Source organism: Myiozetetes cayanensis, unplaced genomic scaffold (assembly GCF_022539395.1).
Source record: "Myiozetetes cayanensis isolate MyiCay16 unplaced genomic scaffold, myiCay2020 scf17, whole genome shotgun sequence".
Classification (NCBI taxonomy): Eukaryota; Metazoa; Chordata; class Aves; order Passeriformes; family Tyrannidae; genus Myiozetetes; species Myiozetetes cayanensis.
In genome coordinates, this window is record NW_026087378.1 from 10,975,067 (window position 1) to 10,995,255 (window position 20,189).

The following is a 20,189-nucleotide window of genomic DNA, read 5'->3' on the forward strand; positions in this document are numbered from 1 at the left end:
CTGGTTTGCCTCGAGGCTACCTTGTCTTGGAAGAGCCACTGTCTAGTGGAGGGTTAACAAAGTGTCTAATTTACTAATTACTAACACTGCTAATTAGCTTACTAACTGCCTAATTACTGATTGAAAGTGCCTGCCAGGTTGTCAGCTGTAAAACAGCTTCAAGCAGCCTCCCCGCTAGTGAAGCAGCATGGATGGGTGGGATGGGCTATGGGGGAGGAGGGGTCCTTGTTTGAGCCCTGGGACTGCCTGGTGGTGACAGGGTTGCTGTGAGCCCCATGGTTGGAGGTGCTGAGAGGTTCCCAGCTCCCCCCATGTGTCCCCCAGCCCAGCAGGGAGGGGTCTGCAGGCTGGACTGTAACATGTCTCCCTGCTGGGAAGGGTGGTGGAGCTGGCATGAGGATTGAGGGTGATCCTGTGTGGCCACAGGACCCCTGTCTGCACTGGGGATCACACACTTGGTCAGCACAAAATAATTTGACATCTCCACAGGCCTTTTCCCACCTGGGAGCTGCTCCAGGCTGAATTGCATCTTGGGCTTGTTGCAAGGGAATCTGCCGTGTTCTGTGCGGGTCCTCAGGTCCCAAAGCCAGCAAGAGCCACGGGGTCTGAGGTAAAATGTGTCCTGCAGAGGTAAAATGGAGTCCACTGCCCTCAAGGCAGGTCCCAGTCAGGCACTTTGTGTCTCCATGCAAGTGGAGAGGGTACAACACCCTGTGTTATGGGGTGGCAGTAGCCAGAGCACATTGGGATTGTCCTGAATCTCAGCATAGTGCAGTGGTCCCTGTCAGCCCTGGGGAGTGAACTGGGCTTGGGCCCTTTCCTGAGGCTGGGGGTGACCCCAAACAGTGGGGGGTCCCTGCAGTGGGGTGCGTGCATGGCCCCACCTCTGCCACGGGGGTGTGACACCGGTGACGTATCAAAGCATTGCCTGCTTTTCTTTTTTTTTTTTTTTTCCCCCTCCTGTTTCAAAAACAAACAAAATAGGGAATTTGTTAACTTGTGGTCAAGTCAGAAAGGAGAAGCTCCTGCCAAGGGAGCGCTGGGGACGGTGCCCGCGAGGAGAGGCACCCGCTGCTCGAGAGGATCCTTCAGCTGCGTCCCCCCTCCAGGCTGGGGTCACCACGGTCCCTGGGGACATGTGTCCTGCTCTCCTCCTGCTGCTCAGCACAGCTGGCTTCTGGCATGGTAGGTACCCTGACTCACAAAGCACCCCCAGTGCCTCTATGTCACTCTGGGGTTATTTTGGGATGTGGTGAGGATTTCCCAGGTGTTGGGTGTGAGCGCTCCAACCCTCCTCAGGTGAGGAGTCATGACGGCCTTGGTGGGGATGGAGCAGTGCTGAAGGTGGAGTAACAGGTGCCCATCTCCTGGAGGTGGAGGGTGAAGCTGGGCTCCCAGTGGTGTCTCCCAAAAGGCTGTTGTGGGCTGGGACAGTCCCTGTTTCTGGAGGTTGCTGCACGAAGCAGCCACTGCTGTGGGCAGGTTCAAGGAGCCTCAGCACAGGTAGGGAGAACATCTGCTCTCTGGCACAGAGCATGGTACTTAGTGCAGACTTGGCTGTAGCAGCTTTCTGAAGGCCATCCAGAGCTGTCTGCAATTACAGAGGGAAGGCAGTGGTGGAAAAAGGGTGTGTTTCTGGTCTGTGTTGCCTCTGGAGCCCAGCTGTGCCGAGGGCTTGCTCAGCGCCTGCAGTGCTCACTGCCAGGGTAAGGCCAAGGAGGATGGAAAGGTGCACATAGCATAGGAAGAGCCTTGGCAGTGGGGAGATGGGAAAGGGAAACTTCTGTCTCTTTGGGTCTGGAAAGGGTTTAGGATGAAGGAACAGTTCAGCAGAAAGTGTGTCCCGAGGGAAACTGTCTCCAAAATAACCCTTTGCTTAAACAGGGCAAGAGCTAGAGGTGCTTGGTCTGCAGGTGAAAGAGTCAGGAAAATCAGCTGCACTGGCACCTCCCAAAGCACCTCCTGCCCAGCTGGAGTGTCTGAGGATTGCTGGTTTCTGGTGCTGCTGGCATGCACAGCAGGGGTGTAGGGCCAGGATGTGATGGAAACAGAAGTCGGGCAGCCAAGAAGGAAAAGGTGAATACTCCTGTTGTTTTTTGAGGCTGTGGAGGTGGCCAAGAGGTAATAACCCATCAACCTCAAAAGTCACTGGGCCTGTTTTGAGGTTTACAACCAATCAGATAGAAACCAGTATTACTAATCTTGCATTTTGAAGTGCTGGCAGCCTCTCAGGTCCACTCTCCTTCATTTTCCTTTTGAGTTTGCTTGGGGAGACAAGGAGAGTGTGGTGTGAGGTCCTCCCTGCAAGAGGTAACCTGGAGGGAAAGCACTCAGCATGTAGCAGGGAGGCAGTGTATCCCTCTTGAGCCACTGCAGCACTCATATTTTCAGCCCAGGAAATTTGCATCCCTCTCACTGTTGCACTGCATGTTGTTGCACTTCAAGTCCTGTCTTCAACCATGCTGAGCAGGCTTTTTCCAGGTCTGCTGTGCTGGGAACTGAGTTGTGAAGGCTGCAGGGGTTTTAATTTCTCAAGTGGTTTTTTTGAGGTTATAGGAACTAGACAGGTCTGATACAGATTTGTGAGAGTTCATAACAATTAGCTGTCAGGATCTCTCCGAAGGTACCTTGAGACAGTGGGCAATGCAGGTCACCAGCTGGGACATCTTCATCAGGCACTGTCTGTCATGTCAGGCTGTTAGACACACATTTGTGTGAGCACCAGCACTGCTGCCCATCTGCAGCACAAAGCTGCATCATTCCAAGGGTCTCCACAGTAATAGCCTCAAGCTGGAGTCAGAGCCTGACTTCCTTCTCCTACCTCTTGGATTGCAAATGCGTCTTCTGAGAGTACCCAGGGCTGATGTGGTGTGACCATCGTGATCTGGGCTCTTGCTGAGGGATTGTAAGGGCTGAAATCCCAGGTTCAGATCAAGCAGAGAAAAGATTTTTGAGCCTGATCACCTCACATCTGTGTTCTTGGCCATCTCGACAGGCCTTCCCGGGGTTTTTGGTTTCTTTTTGTTTTCTTTGGATGATCTAAACCTCTGAGATAGAAAACCCAAAGCAGAGCTGTGATGAGCACACTTTCCTCCTCCCATGGCCCCCCCAGATATTGTAGGTCACTCTGGGGAAGGGGTCCTTAAAAAACAAACTTTTCCCTACCATCTTTGAGGAGGGGACAGAAGGAGCTCAGGTATCATATGGTTCCCCCTCAGGGCCAGACCTTAGCCTGGTTATTCCTCAGGACTGAGCCAAGATCCTGATGACTGGCTTCCTTGGTAAAGGGCCTGAGCATTTCTGTCTTATCAGCCTTCACTTCTCCTTCCTCACCAAACCCTCAGCAGAGGGAAGCAATGTTTTGGCTGACATGGGAGAGGCAGGGACAGAGCCTGTGGCTGTAAGGAGAGGTCAGGGTTACACAACCCGAGTGTGGTAAAACCTCTGGCCAGCAGTTACTGGCAGAGCTGCGGAAGCTGCTGGAGAGCGGCAGAGAGACATCCTCGGGCTTCGTGCAAGTTGCACCCTGGTCAGCAGGGAGAGAGTCTCCCCAGCAGCCCTGTTTCCCCATTCTGGAAAAGGTCCTGCTGGTCTGACTCATCCCCCCAGCACACATGAAGGAGTGGGTGCTTGGGTGACCTTCACCTCACCTTGTCCTGCGTTTACTGTGTCTGATTTGTCTGTCCTCACTCCACCTGTGTTGGTGGTTGTGTTGTTGGTGGGAGCCTCCAGTGACAGCCTGAAGGCTTCATCCTCAGCATTCTGGAGAGCACCTACCCAGACCCTCTTCTGGCCACAGCATCTTGGTAGTAAGTGTAAGTTGGTGACAGCAAGGATGCAGAGTGATATGACTCTTGTTTGTTTTGGTTTTTCCTGCTGTGGGCAAACCAAGGACCGGTTACAACACAGTCTTTCCCTGAACCAGTCTGAAAGCAGCTGTGAGTCAAAGAGCTTGGCTCCCCATGAAATGATGCTGAAGCCCTGGATGTGGAGGGATAGCCAAAGCAGAGAGGTGACAGAGAAGGATCCACTGACAGAGAATTAAAGCAACAGAAAGGTCGAGTCCCAGTAGAAAACACAGCTTAGCAAAAAGGAGAGGAATGTTGTGCCACGGATATGTGGAAAATGTGGCTTTGCAAATGATTCTGGGATGTGTTTTCCTCCACTCGGGGAATAAATGAGGCTTTTCCTCTTTCCACAGGTAGATAAAAACATCACACACCAAAAAAAAAAAAAAAAAAAAAAAAAAGGAGGGGAGATAAAATGTCAACTATTCCATTCTCTGAAGATTCTTGTCCTCTGCTTCTTCCCAGAGGGTCAGTGAGTTTGATCTGGACCTTGTCTGAGTTTCCCTGTGACAAGTGTGTCATTGCCACACATCAGCAATGCTCTCCAGGGCCTTAAGTCTTATATTCTCAACCTTTTGTTGTATGGAGGGAGGCATCAGCCCCAGATGGCTTAAATGATGTTTTGTGGGCTCTGATGTGAGGGCTCTGGGTGTTACAGCCCTGAGCTGGCAGCACAGGACACACATTTGTACCTTGGCCATCACAGTCTTCCTCACCAAATGATCTGTGAGCAGGGGTGGAGGAAGATGGGGCTGTGCTTCTGCTGGCTGTTACAGGGGCAGTGTCCATGGCAGCAGGATCACTGCCTGCAGTGACCTCTACAAAGAGCAACGAGCTGATAAATTCCACAGCTACCTTTTTGTTTAGTGTAATCTGAACCAGGGTGTATGTCCCTTTAAGCTGTGAGGACGGGTTAGCAACCGGGAAGGAAAGCAGAAGTGGGAGAATAGCCCTGGATAGGGGCTGGAGGAGGGTGCAGAGCCCCCCGAGCACAGATAGCCATTTGCAATGTGTTTCCTGTCCTCCCTGAAGGCCTGGAGTGGGGGAGGCAGCACCACTTCTTCCCTGGCCCCACGACACTGATTCATTTCACACTTCCCCCCACCCTAAATATAGGTGGTGACTCAAAGAACTCGCTGACATGGCAAAACAAGGAAAAATATTTCCTTCTGACACTAAGGGCTGGAGTAGGACCCTGGTTCCCCTTTACTCAGCCAGCAGAGAAGCCATCTTCAAGGTGGAGTTGGCATCAGAAATCCAGCTGGTTGTGACTCTGGTGTCCACAGCACTGCTGTGCTCCGTGAACAACTGCAGCAATGGGCTTTCCTCAGCTGTTTAGCTTTCCTGTGCCTCAGTTTCCTCTCCCCAACATGAATAATAATGCTGGCTCACTTCATGATGTTTTGATGGTATCTGCGAGGAGAAAGCTGTGTGTGAGTCCACGATACACATGAGGAGGTGTAAAATTCAGCACCTGGAGAAAAAAAGCCAGTCTTCCCAAAGGATATGCACTGATCTCCCACTCTGCAGACGCTTTCCAGGTCTGCTCTGGCTCATCACAACACCACTGCAACAGAGAGCCCCATCCACCAAGCTTGACTTAAGCTCCACCAAATGGTGCTATGGGCTAACCTGGCTCATAGGGCAGCTCCAGCTCTACCACAAAAGGAAAACTGTTGCAAGAAGAGGCAAAACCCAACAGAAACAATTTCCAAGCTAACATCTGTCCTAATCAGCTCCAGATTATTATTATTCCTGTCCCAGAGGTCTAAATGTTCACATGGCAGGGAAGGGGGAAGGGCAGGGGCTGGTGTTTTCTTCTCTGAGATTTATTCCTTGGAGTATCAGGCCATATTGGTCTGGTGGGAGAGAGAATGGGTGGAGTGATGTGAGCCAAAAAGCCAGTCTGAATGCCAAGCTCAGCCTTTTCCTGATGCTGAGATACTCTGTGCTCAGCGGTGTGAACTCCTCTTTAGGGATCGCTTTTGCATCCTCACTCTCTCTTTCCCTTGCAGGCTCAGCATCCCCAGTGATCAGCCCTGCCCTCCCTGCTCTGGTTGTCAACACGGGTGACCCAGTCACCCTGCGCTGCTCAGGGGAGTCTGAAGTCGAATGGATTAAACAAAGGAACGCGTTCAGGAACCACACCATCAGCACACTCAGTATTCCCAAGGCCACTTACAAGAACACTGGCACCTACAGCTGTGCTCATGTCAACAGCAGTGACAAGGGCATTGCAGCTGTCCACCTGTTTGTGAGAGGTAACCGTGCTGCTCTCTTTCTGCATCCAGAACAGCCTTCTTCCAGGGAGCACAGCCACTACACAGGTCCTGTCTACAGCTGTGGCTGTGTGTGTTTTTGGGGAGCAGAGTAGGCTGCTGGTGGGGCAGTGCCTCACCCACAGCCAAGTCCACACAAAATGGGGCCCATGGCTGAAGCCCTGGGGTAAGAGCTGCATCTCGTGCATATTTGAGAATTTCCTGGATCTCTCCCTCTCTCTGCTGTGGCTTCCCTTCCTGAAAAACCAGGGATGAAAGTCAGTTCAGTGTCGTAATGAGCTGTGAGATCTCCAAATCAGAGAGCTATATTGCCAGCACCTCAGATAAGGGATAGAGTCACGTGGATCACATCCTCACAACATGACCTGAACTGAAAATATTATTTTATCTCCCAGAAGAAGTTATGCTGTGGTGGCTCCACCACTTGACTTCATCCCTTCCCTTGTACCAGAGGTTCTGTCCTGGGCAGGGAAGCTGGAGGTGTGATAAATAAAGCTAACACCATGGTGAAAAGTTTAGTTAGAGGTAAGCATATTTCTCAGCCTCTCCTGTCTGTGTGCATTTGTGAGCTGATTGCTGTGACCCCCTCAAACGGCTTAGCTGGAATTGGGCTTGTCGTGTGAGTGTTTGGAGGCTGAGTCAGGCAGGCGTTGAGCAGGGCTGCCCCAGCATCAAACTCCCACTGGGAAGCAATGCTGGAGACCTGCCTTGTCAGGAATGTGTTTCTCAGCTTCAGTGTGTTTTCTGGTCCTGTTCTCCAGCCTGTCTCGTCTCCTCTGCAGATCCCGACAATGTGTGGTACACCCCAGAATTCCGGGTCCTTGGTACGGAAGGCGGCAATGTTGATCTCCCCTGTCTCATCACGGCCCCTGAGTATGGATCCAATGTGACTCTGACAACGGATGGTGCCTCTCCTCTCCCACCTGGGACCAACTACTCTTTCAGTGCTGAGAAAGGAATAAGACTGTACAATGTGCAAAGCAAGCACAAGGGTTATTACCGATGCCAAGCAGAGATAAATGGAAAAATAAAGAAATCACCAAGAATAAGACTGGTTATGGAAGAAGGTAAAGGGTTGGGGTTGTTGCTGTCTTCAGGGCCACCAATAGCTAAACAGTAGATAGTTAAAGAAAAGCTCCTTCCTGGTGGCAGGAAAGACCTTCTGAACCTGCAGTTTCTAAAGTGGAGGTCAAATTCCATCAGTCTCTGGTAAATTGTTTCCTGCAGGTGGGTTTACATGGGCTCAGCAATCTTCGAAACTTTGCAGGCACTATCACAGATCAGAGAAAAATGTCCACCAATCTCTCCAATGTTCTGCAAGTCCTCAGGCCTTGATGCTCCATCTGTAACCATGGCAGAAGCTTCCCCTTCCCTTCCAACCCACAGTGCTGACTCCCACTGAGTGCTGTGTCCTCCCCCACCTGTCCTGCTCCCCACAGACACAAGCACAAAAGGGATCACCAGGGAAGGAGAAGGCTGGGGGTAAAGAGATTAAAAAGAATGGAAAGGAGAAGGTAGAGTCATAAAGTAGAATCATAGAATAGTTTGGGTGGGAAGGGGCCTTAAAAATCACCTAGTTCCAAACTCACTGCCATTGGGCAGTGACGCCACCCACTAGATCAGGTTGCTCAGGGGACCATCCACGCTGGTCAGGAACACTTCCAGGGATGGGACATCCACAATTTCTCTGGGCAGCCAGTGCCATCCAAGTTGGCCAGGTCCTGGGGAGTTGTCCAAAGCACATGGAGTCACCCGGACCAGCTGACGTTGAATCTCTCCCTGCTTGCCTTTCTGTAGCACCGACCAAGCCTGTGTCAGTGGTGATGGACCCTGCAGACCACGTGCGAATCGTGGGCGAAGCCTTCCAGGTCACTTGCAGAGTAACTGCCCCTTCCCACAGGTTTAACATCAGATGGGAGACAGCAGCAAAGAGTGTAAGTCGGGCATCTTCGATGGGGTTTGGGGCTTTCCTGGAAACTGGGGGGCATAGGGTGGTAAGAACTGCCCACATCCATTCACCTGCAGCAAAGCCATGCTGTAAAAATCTGAATATCCTTTCTTTGGGATGACATTGTCAGGATCTTGCTGCAAGAGAGGAGGAGAATATGTTGTTTCAGCTGAGTTCATTGGGCAGGAGCCATAGTACCTATTAAGGCAACATTTCTCCACCCAGCCCTGCCAGGGCTTATAAACCAGCAAACGTGTTCAGGACACACAATTCTCCAGAGAAAAGACACGGGTGAAAAAAGGGAATGCATTTCAAAATCTCTGCTGACTTTTAACTGCTAGATGGTTAGATAAGGTTTGCCAGAAGTCCTTATTGTGTCTGATGTCTTTATTAAGGAGTTGAAATAACATGCAAGGACTGTTTGGATCACAGAGTGTGAGGCCAAGTTGCAGTCAGAAGGCTGACAATAGCTATAGCCTAACTGCTGTGGAATATCTGCCCTGCATACCTGGGTTTAATCTGCCTCTGGGTCTCCACACGGTTTGCTCTGAGTGATGTACTCTCTGGGCCAGAACAAGAATGGGTGTGTACGCTTGTCTGAAGTGTTCAATTCATCCTCTGCCCTTCCAATGTCTGATGCTCCCTCTCTGCCTGACAGGTCCTGAGAAAAAAAAATCTTGACTTTGGAAATGGTAACTACTTCGTCAATGACACCCTGACTGTTCCAGCTGTGACCATGGAAGACAGTGGGAAATACATCTGTATAGCTAACAATTCAGTAGGATTCAGGAATGCCTCAGCAGTGCTTCAGGTGGTAGGTGAGTACTTGCCCACAAGACCAGGGAACACTGAATCACACCTAGCCTTGAGTATTTGTTGCTTCTGCCTCCATCCTGCTCCTAGTTTTGTTTTTGGAAACATAGTTCTCACTTGTGCCTGAAGGCTCATGTGACAAGCAGGGAACTGCTAGGAAAGGAACTGGTGTTCCTTTCACATCTTGAGGGGCAGGAGGACATATTTTGGATTCTGGATGAAAAACTGAAGTGCTCTTTTCAGTCTCTGTGTGTTTATATAAAGCCTTAAAATAATAAAAAAGAACGAGGCAAGGTTGTGCTGAAGACCAGGAAGGGCAAGACAGGTGAGCAGAGTATTGATCTTTGTCTCTTCCAGTCACAGACCCACATAAGAGGACCCAGGTCTGTTATACAGTTGTTTGTATCTCAAGATGGAAAATCCATCCTCGCAGTTTGTAGGCTGGGGTTTGCTGATCCAAAGCCGCTGCATTCCATGGCTCAGAAAGAGGGCTTGGAATGAATTGTTTCCAAGTGAGAAGCCAGGAGTTTAGCTGAAAGGGCCTGTCTCTTATGAACAAGTAGGAGATACAGTTTTAGCCTCATCCCTTCTTAGGATACAGCATGTAAAACCTCTTTCCCCATGAGAGTTCACTAAGGTTTTCGAGCTCCCCTCAGGCAGTGTAAACCAAGCTGCCATGACAAAGAAGCAATTTAGAAGTACTCCATTGGCAACACAACCTGTGTAATGTCTCATTCCCTCCTGCAGTCTCTTAGCTGAGGCTGCCCTTTCCAATGATGATCTGTTTATGAAGCTGGCATAAGCTTGTTCCAGGTCTCTGGACGTGCCTGCTGATGTTCATACTCTCCTCCACCCTGCAGAGAGAGGTTATGTGTTCCTGACCCCAGGGGACGCCACCAGCCAGGAGGTTGCTTTGGGAGAGAGTCTGAATCTGCAGGTCCACATTAAAGCTTACCCAAAACTTCTCCACTGGGGCTGGGAACACACAAACCCCTTGAAGAACTCTGGGAGCACCATATTCAAGGGCCAAATGATCTCTGGAAACAACTGGTATGTGCTCTTTGTCTTCTGCACTGGCTATGGCATGTTTCCAGCAATGCTTTCCTTCAGACAGGCAGGCCCCATTCTACAGAAAACTATCAGATTTTGAAGAGGGGAACTGTTCTCCATTTCTGTCTTCTCTTTTCAGTATCATTAGCAAACCACACTGAGGAGGTATGCTCAGTTCAAGGAGGACACCACCCCTCTCTAACTTGGCAGCCTCCTCTTTAGAAAAGCTTGTGGAAGTCAGCATCACATTTGTGATCTGGTTGTTCAAGCCTGCACTCTCCTCGCAGGAAGAAATTGCAGAGGTGGATGATCAGTACAGAAAACTTTAATTCCCTCACTGCTCCTTGGAGCTGTCCCATGCTCTGAGGTCTGGAGAGCGTGTACTGAGTGACACTATATGCCCATCTCTAGAGAAGGCAGAAACATCATTATGTGGATATGATCTAATGGAGGGCACAGGCCTGCTCTTCCAAAGCCTGCAGCCAACTGAGACCAAAAGGAGACCGAGAGAAAATCATTCCATTTGGAAAATCATTCCATTTGTTGGGGCGTTTTGGCAATTCCCCTTTCATTTTCTTAGAAACCAAAAATAATCCACAAGAGGAAGTGTGGCATTTATCAAGGGTGATAGCTTTAGGGTGCAGCAGCATCTCACTGAGCACAGCCTGTGTGGTCTTCACTGTTTTTACTCTCTCTTTGAGCAGGTACAACAACACTCTCTTCCTGAACCGCCTGCAGGAGGGAGAGGGAGGGCTCTACACCTTTCATGCCCTCAACAATGAGACCAGTGCATCAGTTACCTTCAGTATCTCTCTGAAATGTAAGTGCTTGCCCATTCTTTCGGTCTGCTTGCCCTGGGGCTGCTTCCCAGCTGGAAGCAAATTCAGTGGAGTACCAGGGTGCTTCCAGCTCAGGACCCACAGGGCACACAGCCCCATTCAGAACCTGCCAATGAGCAGCACAGGGGCTGCTGCTGTTTTATTGCTGCACACATGGAAAGTGAACCCAGAGCATGGTGGATGTGCTCTTCCTCTGATCACAGCATTCACTGCTTATGTGACTTCCCCAACAGCTTCTCCATCGGTCTGCAAAATCAAGGTGCCAGCCAACGACTCCAGCATCCTCCAGTGCTTGGCCCTTGGCTACCCTGCCCCACGCATTGAGTGGTACCAGTGCCCCCTGCACTCTGACAGGTAAGAAATGCCCAGCAGGATGAGCACCTCCAAGGTGGGCACTTGCCCTTGCCGTGCTGGCATTTGCTGAGCGCCACCACATGGGCTCCCTTGCAGGCAACAGGGCAGAGCCTGTTCAGTAACAGCAACAGGGATGTTGCTCTGCTGAAAAAAGAGGTTCTTGGGGACTGCCTGAATAGGGGGGGCACATTTCGCTCCTGAAGTCTTGAGCTTGAAGAGGTTGACCAGCTGTGATTCATGTTCTTTCCATGCTTTTCTGAGGAACATGTGGATTCCTTAGAGAAGTGTCCTGGTGTACGTTGCTGTAGAGCTACATCCTGGGTGGTGCAGTCATATTTCTGGGACCTCCAAAGGTCTGAGGCTCTGCAGAGCACAGGTTCACTGAGCTACAGCATCTGCAGCTGCCTGGACACAGCTGTTGTGTCTCAGCACCAGCCCCACTGAAGGCACTGCTGGCAGAACTCAGCTCAGGCTCTGCCTATACAGGGCTGTGGTGTTCAGGGAGAGGATTTAACTGGGCAGAGAGCACAGTTATGTTTAACTTAGACCTGCAACCCTAATTGCCCACGTCTCCTCTCTAGTCTGACACAGGCAGTGATTCACCTGAGAGCTGCTGTGCTGCAGGGCAGCACTCATGCTCTCCTGCTCGCTGTCTCTGCAGATACAATGAGGACTATAGGTTGCTACGGAATGACTCCAGGCCCCAGGTGGTGAGCATGCTGCCCTTCCAAGAGGTGGAGGTGGAGAGCAGCATCCCCTTCCAGGAGCTGGGTGCCAATTTCACCTTCTGCTGTGTGGCCATTAACGGAGAAGGCAACGCTTCTGACATGTTTCACTCGCTCACCATCACCAGTAAGATACAAACTGGTAGCTTGTCAGAACCTGGCGGCTTTGAGGGCCCATTGTCCTGTTTGTATTTTCCCCTGTCTTGCAAGGGCAGTGGAATAGATTCCACAGGCCCTGTACCTAGTGCTGTTTGGGTGGAAATTGGGGTGCATTGGGGGAACAATTACGGCCTTGAGTTTGGCATCAGCTACCAGCAGCTCCCAAAAGCGTGTCTCTGTGTTGCACACAGGGGAAGCTGAAGTGAATAGCTGGGCAAAATGCTCCCAGAGATGGGATTGAAAAGGGACTGTTTTACCCATTCTCCTTTTCTTTCTCTTCCAGGAAGTGTCATGGCCCCCCCAAACAAGCTCTTCAGCCCCATTCTCTCCACCTGCATAGGGGCGTTGGTGCTGCTGCTCCTCCTACTCCTCTTCCTCCTCTACAAGTACAACCAGGTCAGATTCCCTGTTACATTGCAAGGGCTGTCCAGCCTCAGAGGCCACACAGCCTCCACTGGCAGCCACAGGCAGGGATCATTCAGCTTGGAGGTACCAGGCAAGCTCTCTCCCACACCTCCACTGCCTCCCAGCTTCCCCCAGGAGTTTCCTGCTGCAGGGCAAAGCTCAGGCACCAAACCCAGGGTGTTAACACCTCTCCTGCCCCAGTCCCTCAGTCTTGTAGCCCCCAGAGGTCAGTGTGGTTATTGTTTGGTGCCAGACAAAGGTGCTGACTCTGTGCTGTCAGTTGCAGCTGGTTTTGCTTTGGTCACCATAAAACCATGGACTGAATTAAGGAAGAAAAAAAGCGGTTTGCAGTTTGCATTTACTTTTTATTCTCCTCACTGTTTTATAAAAGCTGTCTTTATGGGGAAACAGGATGATGTTAGAAGGAGTTTGTCTCCAGGAAGTCTTGGTCACTATTTTTATATAAGAACTTGCCCCATTTTCTCTGCAAGACTCATTTTCAGAATTTGGATTCCTTCTCTGTTGTTTCCTTAAACTGAACCAATCAGTAGCCACCTCTGCTTCATCAGTGGGTGAAAGTCACCTGGTTTTCAGCTCTCCCTTTTGGCACCCTTCCTTTGACAGCCTAACAAGGCTGCAAATTTTGCAGCAAAGTTCTGGTGCTGGCTGTCAGAAGATCCATCAAATCCCTCTCTCAGACAAGCACCTACAGCTTTGCAGGGAGAGCTGCCTTTGGCCAGTGGTCCAGAGACAGAGAGAACAGTCAATCAGTGTATAAGCACATATCTGAAAAAAATAGTTTTTAGGAAGGGCTTGCAAGCCCAAGAGAAGCAGGACATGGTTATAAATAACAGGGTTACCTATCTCAGCCATGGGCTCAGGAAGCTTCTCTGCTCCAGCACTGCCTTGCCTCCTTACTTCTGCCATGAGATTCTTAGAAAAGAGAAGAAATTTTTACTTCTCTTTCTCCATTTCTTTTTTTTTTTCCCCTGTAAGGGAAGTGGGGCTTGGCCAGCTCCACCATTCTGCTGTGCTCAGCAACCAGGGTACCAAGGAAGGAGACACAGTGGGGACATCTCCCCCCAGCACCAGCTGGGCACTGTCAGCCACTGCTCTGGTGGGACATGTCTGCTGGCTCTCATAGCTCTGCCATTCCAAATGCAATGCTTTCACTGAAAGAGGCAAGAGAATCTCCCTGTCATGAGTGATGACTTGGGGGGACTTTATAACAGCAAAGGGACCAGCCTGTCCAGACAAAGCCTCTCTCATTCAGTCCAGGTTCAAAGTAAGGGGTATTTGCTGGGCTGAAATCTGTGTCTCCCCTCGGTGCCTGCAGAGTGAGAGGTAGAGGGGGTGCTGGGGATGGGGAACACTCAGAACTCGAGGGACACTGAGTAACTGGAGCCTCTTCCTTACAGAAACCCAAGTACCAGGTGCGGTGGAAGATCATCGAGGCCTGTGAAGGGAATAACTACATCTTCATTGATCCCACTCAGCTGCCATACAATGAAAAATGGGAGTTTCCCAGGAATAACCTCCAGTTTGGTAAGAAACCTTCTGTGCTGCTTGCCTGGGAGCATGAAGGTCATCATAGAGCTGAAATGCCCCAAGGGTCAGAGCCAAAGCTTTGGGCAATACCCAAAGCTGCATCCAGGCATTAGAGCAGCATCCTTAACCAGGCCTGGCTGCCCTCTTCCCCACTTTGGGGTGGCAAAGGGTAGGGTGCAAAACCTCCCTCCATCTTCCATTGCTCCAAGAAAGGTTGTGAGGGTTATTCCCAAGACACAGAGCTGGTGAGGCATGTTTGGAAACGGCCTTTTCCTCCCCATTTTTGCTCACAGCAGAGTTCCTCATGGATGTTAGCCAGCTCCTAGATGACTAAGGTACGTGTCATCTTCTCTGAGCCCAGCAGGAATCCCCACCCACCAGACATCCTCCTCAAGGCTAGGTGCAGGACAACTGCTAGATCTTTTTCTATAAAGCATCTTAAAAGTACCGTTTTTTCTCTCTCTACAGGAAAAACTCTTGGAGCAGGTGCCTTTGGAAAAGTGGTAGAAGCCACTGCTATTGGGCTGGGCAAAGAAGATTCGGTCCTCAAAGTGGCTGTGAAGATGCTAAAGTGTAAGCACAGAGCAATTTGTGAAGGCTGAAATCCCCCAAACCCCTTTGGGCAGGGTGTAGTCTGTGTTCACCATGTGTGGGTGCCCCCCAGGCTGCAACATCTACTTTTTAGAGATGTTTCTGTGACAAGTACCAGGTGCTGGAATCACATTACTGTCATTTTTGTGGGCATGGGATGCCAGAGGAACAGGAGACACAGTTTCCTCTCTGAGTGTGTCTCCTCCTTTTGTTCCAAATATCTGTCTGTACCTTTTTCTGTCCTCCCCCTTCATATCTTGCTTGTCCCTCCCTCACTCCTTCACAAAGTCCTTCTCTCCTCTTGCAGCATCAGCAGACACGGATGAGCAGGAGGCTCTCATGTCTGAGCTGAAGATCATGAGTCACTTGGGACACCACAAGAACATTGTTAACCTGCTGGGAGCATGTACCTATGGAGGTAGGATCCGACAGCCCTGCTACCCCCACGGACCCCTCCCATGGCCTGCTCCTCTGGGGCTCTGACCTGTCCTCACCTGTCACACCACAGAGCGAGCTGATGAGCTCTCTGACCCGGGGACAGCAATCCTCAGGGCAGGTCACAGTAACACCATTTCTTAATGAACCCTTTCTGCTGCTCTCCCAGGCCCCATCCTTGTCATCACCGAGTACTGTCGCTATGGAGATCTGCTGAATTTCCTGAGGAGGAAGGCTGAATCCATAATTATCCAGGATTCTGCCCTGGACACCTCTTTAGACAGCGCTGCTGATTACAAAAACATTGACCTAGAGAAAAAATACATCCGCAGGTAAGAGCAGAGCTCGGGGGGCCACAGGGCTGAGCAACACAGGCCTGGGGTAGAAATGTGCAGAGCACTGTGCTGGGGAGAGATTGAGGTCAAAGGTCTGGGGACTGGCAGGATACCAGGATGTCAAAGTCACATGGGTTGCATGTGTTGAGACCTGGTTATAGTTCCGAGTTTTTCAAAGATTTTGACAGTAGTCATTGAACATCCCACAATAAATCCAGGTTTTTGTCCAGCCTGTCCTCTCACAATCTAGAATCAAAACTTCTGGCCTTCCTGCACTGTTGGGCATTTTTTAGGACGATGCTGCCCATCAGCCAGGAGCTTAACAAAAGGGGAGCAGTACTTGGAGCCCCATAACACAGGGCACCAGGGCTGGGTTTTTCTCCCCTTTCTGAATGAGCTCCATCATTGCCTTTCCCTTTGCCCTTAAGCCTCTGGCTAAGTCACCTCCTGCAATCAGGGATGTGTTTTTTCCTCTCGGTGGATGTGGAGCAGGCAGAAGGTACTGCTGGAGAGTGCTAACAGCTTGCCCCCATCTCTGTTGCTTCCCATTCAGCGACAGTGGCTTTTCCAGCCAGGGTTTGGAAACATATGTTGAAATGAGGCCTGTGTCGTCATCATCATCTTCAGTAGCATCAGATTCTGCGCAAGTCAGGGGTGAGTCAAAGGCTCGTTTCTGAGATTTCATGATTTCTTTCTTTTGGCCACCCTGTCTGGTTTAGCTCTGGGAACCACAACACGCCGCAGCTTCTGTTACTCGCCAGGTTTGCAGCAAATCTAAATCTCTGCTTTGAATTTCAGGGAGAAGCTCGGAGGAGGAAGATGAAGCCAGGGAGGATCTCCGTCCCCTCAATCTCTCTGACCTGCTGCAGTTCTCCAGCCAGGTGGCCCAGGGCATGGCATTCCTTGCATCAAAGAACGTGAGTGCCAAGAGGACAACTGCCCTCAATGCCCCAGCCGGGAAACACCAGTCCAGCCAGGCAGGATCCAGCCACCCTGTCTGCAGAAGGCTTGGGATGTCTTTGGATGGGGTGGCCAAGCTCAAGCAAGCTGCTGCTGGAAATGGGCCTCTCTGCTCTGTCTGTTGGGTTCAAACAGCCTGGACCATGGTGACTGGTGTTCCCTCCAGAGTCTTTGTCTCTCTGGGCCATCACGGAAGGGCAGTCAGTGTTACAGGGGGGAACCCAGGGCTGTGCATCATGCCAATCTCAACATTTTCTCCCCTGCTTTTACACGAGGTCAGGAACTTTGTTGTGAAGCTTTCTTGCTTTGGCAGCGTCCCTGCTGCCCCAGGGACAAGGAACTGAAAGTGGCCGTTGAGCTGCCTGCCAGAGCTGGCTCAGAGAGGCAGAGTCACCGTTTCAGAGATGAGGACACAGTGCCAACAGCCCCTGGTTCTGAGCCTCCTAAACAGACCCATGAGTGATTAAAGGACATGGCATGAAATGTCAGTGTCTTAACATTGCAAAGGAAATGCTTGAAAGTGAGCCCACATTCTGTACATGACACGGTGCCTCTGACGGGGGCTTTTCAAGCAGCACTGTCAAGTGTTCTCCTTGCTCCTACAAGTTTTGGTGACAGGCCCAGGCTGTAGGGGTTATTTGGGACTGCTGGTGGCTGCTGCCTGGGTCTCAGCTGTGCTCTTGTTCTCCCCAGTGCATCCACCGTGACTTAGCAGCCAGGAACGTGCTCATATCAGATGGACGGGTAGCCAAGATCTGCGACTTCGGCCTGGCCCGGGACATCATGAATGACTCAAATTACGTTGTAAAAGGCAATGTAAGTGATTAAAATGGGCACAAGAGAAAGCACAATGGCAGGGTGGGGCTGGAACAGGAAAGACAGGGTACAGCAGAAGCTGCCAGCTTGTCCTAGCCTGCGGGACTCTCTGCTCTTCCAGGCCCGCCTGCCCGTGAAATGGATGGCCCCAGAGAGCATCTTTGACTGCATTTACACAGTGCAGAGTGACGTGTGGTCCTACGGCATCCTGCTCTGGGAGATCTTCTCCCTCGGTAAGAAAGAAGCGAGCTTGCAAACCAGTTTCGTTTTCCACGGCTCACTACTGCCCTAACGTCTTTGCAAAAAAAATTTCCAAGAAAGGAGGAAGGTTGACAAAAATCTAGCTTTATCAGGGCTATAAAACACCGTGTTAAGCTTCCAGAGGGACCATTGAAAACAATGCATTCTGGATTATCTGCTCTAACTTAGAACTCCCTGAGTAGCACCTGCTCAACTGATGCTCCAGGCTTCCTCTTCCCACCCCTCGTGGCTGGAGTGTTAAAGCCTCTGGTCTGAGAGCCACCTCTGCTTGTGTTACTGCCACAGGGAAAAGCCCATATCCTGGCATGGTGGTGAACAGCAAGTTCTACAGCATGGTGAAGCAGGGATACCAGATGGCCAGGCCCGACTTCGCTCCCTTGGAGATGTGAGTGGACAAAGGCCTGCTCAGTGTTGTGTCCCTGTCACACAGAGGGCTGCAGGGAAGAGCCCGGGGCTCGGATGTGCAGCAGCACCACGAACCTGCTCTATCCCTGTCTGGCCCTGCAGGTACAGCATCATGCAGGCCTGCTGGAGCCTGGAGCCCACACGGAGACCGACCTTCGACCAGATCGGCTGCTTCATCCAGAAGGAACTGGAGGTGCATAAGGAGCAGGTGAGGGCCTTTGGAGAAGAGAAGGGCGGAGATCTGTCTTCCCTCTACATGAACACAGCTCCTGGACAACTTTTGTGATGTCCCTTGCTGTTAGCTGATGGGAGCAGTGTAGTGCTGGTGGGAAGTGCAAAGAGGCATCCGGATTTCCCCTTGCTGAAGGGTAAAGTCACTCCCCACCGTGACCAAAGAGAGATGGACAAAGAAATGTGGCTGCTTGGCAGAAACCTCACCTGGGCAGTGATAAACTGCCAGCACAGCAGCCTGCCCCATTCCCCTGGGTTTGCTGTGCACTCTCTCGGGACTGGCTGTCACAAAAAAACAGGCACATGCCTGCCCTGCCAGCTGGTCACGCCCTGTGGGCACAGCAGAGGGTGGTGGTGTGGAGTGAGCATCCCCAGCTGGTCACCCACATGGAAACAGGTGTTGTACACCACCAAAGGGACTGGAACAATTTGGGGTGATGTGTTTTTTCCTTTTCTTTCAAGGACTACACCAACCTCCCCTCCACTGCTGAGGAAGACAGTGGCTGTGACACCTCTGGCTGCTGTGAGGAGTCCTGCGAGCAAGAGGAGACCGGGCAGCCCCTCCTCAAGAGCAACAACTACCAGTTCTGTTAGCTGGGACCATGACCCTGGGGTTAATCCTTGTCCAGGCTCTGCAGAGCTCACGGTTCTGCTCTGCCCTAGGATCCAGATGCCTTCTGCTTTGGCCCTCTCTGTGCTTTCTGAAGTGTGAGTGTTACCGACTCCCTCACCAAAAGGAGAGTGAAGAAGTGACTCAAAACCACGACTCACCACGGGGTCCCCAAGGTCTTATCTTACACCCAGCATAGAGCTGGGAGGATGGTTAACAGGCTCCATCTCTACAAGGTACACAGAGGTCCCCAGCACCTGCCTCCCCACTCCCCAGAGGAGGCTGTGAGAGTTTGGGTTTTGTGGGTTTTTTTTTAAATACCAGTCACAGCCCAGTAAATCACTGACCCCTTGTGTTTTATAAGCACATCTTGAAGTAAGTCCTGACACTGGAACTGCTCCACACACCCTCTTTCTTGGTAGTCCTGCTCTCCTCCCTTTGTCAGTCTGACCCTGGATGGTGCAGAGTGAGTGTTTAGATATAGGTGAAGCTTTTACGTAGCATTAAATATGCATTAACCCCTACACTTCCTCATGAAATCGACCTCCCCGCAGCTGATGCTTCTGCAGGGAGTGTTTGGGTGAGGTGAACCATGGAGCCAACCCCAGGGTTATGTGAACTTGTGCCCCAGTAACAGGACAGAGGGGCAGCTCTTTCTCAGGTAAAATACAGCAAGAAACCAGTGCTCTTTCATGCGAGCACTGAACACAACCCCAATCCAGGAAAGAATGGCAGCTGAAACAGGTCTGAAAATTATTGACATAACACATATCCTACAGAACTTCTGACTTACTGAACATGTAGCAATCACTGCCTTTGTTACGATTACAGACATGCTCGTGGATGTAATTTCCTCAATGTATTTTTAATAGAACAGCTGAGGTGATTTTTTTTCCATAAGCTAGGGCCTAATGCCCTTCAAACTTATTTCTCAGCTAGCTCTTGCTCAGGGTTACTACGGCCCCAGCCACCCAGTCTGGTGTACCAGAAGCAGCTAGAGAACCTTCTCAGCTTCACCTGCTGGGTGGGTAAAGGATCCGTATTCCAGGTACAAGCCCTGACAGGGCTTGGGCAAATTACAACACCTGCATTGCAGGTGGCCTTTGTCACACTGCGAGCAATTATACTGTGGACCATTTCTGATTACATTAAACCTGGTTTTATGCTAACACCAAGTGATTCATTCCTCCTTACTAAATGAAAAGTTAATGTAACTCCTATCTGTCAGCATTAAAAAAAAAAAAATAAAATAAAGTAAGATGTTTAACAAAATGAGTCCCTTCCAGGGCTCTAAGGACTGTTCTCACAGGGGAATGGCTCAGAGCATGGGTGATGCACTGACCCATCCACTCACCCTGCAACTCTGCTCCAGCTCCTCATTACCAGTTCTCAAAATCACTCATTCTTGTGTAATGAAAAAACTTATTAAAAGCAAGGTTTTAAAGCACTTTGCTCTGAAGCAGTTCCTGTGCATGGATGTAATTTCAACTGTGATGATGAGACATCTGACAATGGTCACTCTGGGAAAGTGCAACACTGAGGGCAGGGTAAATGCAGTGGAGGCTCTGACAGTGTTT

At 50.7% G+C, this 20,189-nt stretch overlaps 1 protein-coding gene across 1 annotated transcript; it reads left to right on the forward strand.

The window, feature by feature from the left end:
* The first annotated feature begins 713 nt into the window (after positions 1-713).
* CSF1R (colony stimulating factor 1 receptor) lies at positions 714-20,059 on the forward strand. The gene is made up of 21 exons (XM_050311941.1): positions 714-1,185; positions 5,864-6,109; positions 6,910-7,194; positions 7,925-8,061; positions 8,734-8,893; positions 9,749-9,938; positions 10,643-10,758; positions 11,011-11,131; positions 11,793-11,983; positions 12,299-12,411; positions 13,839-13,965; positions 14,437-14,541; positions 14,867-14,977; positions 15,164-15,326; positions 15,883-15,983; positions 16,128-16,246; positions 16,983-17,105; positions 17,227-17,338; positions 17,652-17,751; positions 17,874-17,979; positions 18,465-20,059. The coding sequence occupies exons 1-21, from the start codon at positions 1,137-1,139 to the stop codon at positions 18,594-18,596; spliced, it is 2,907 nt and encodes a 968-aa protein (XP_050167898.1). The 5' UTR covers positions 714-1,136; the 3' UTR covers positions 18,597-20,059.
* Positions 20,060-20,189: the final 130 nt, after the last annotated feature.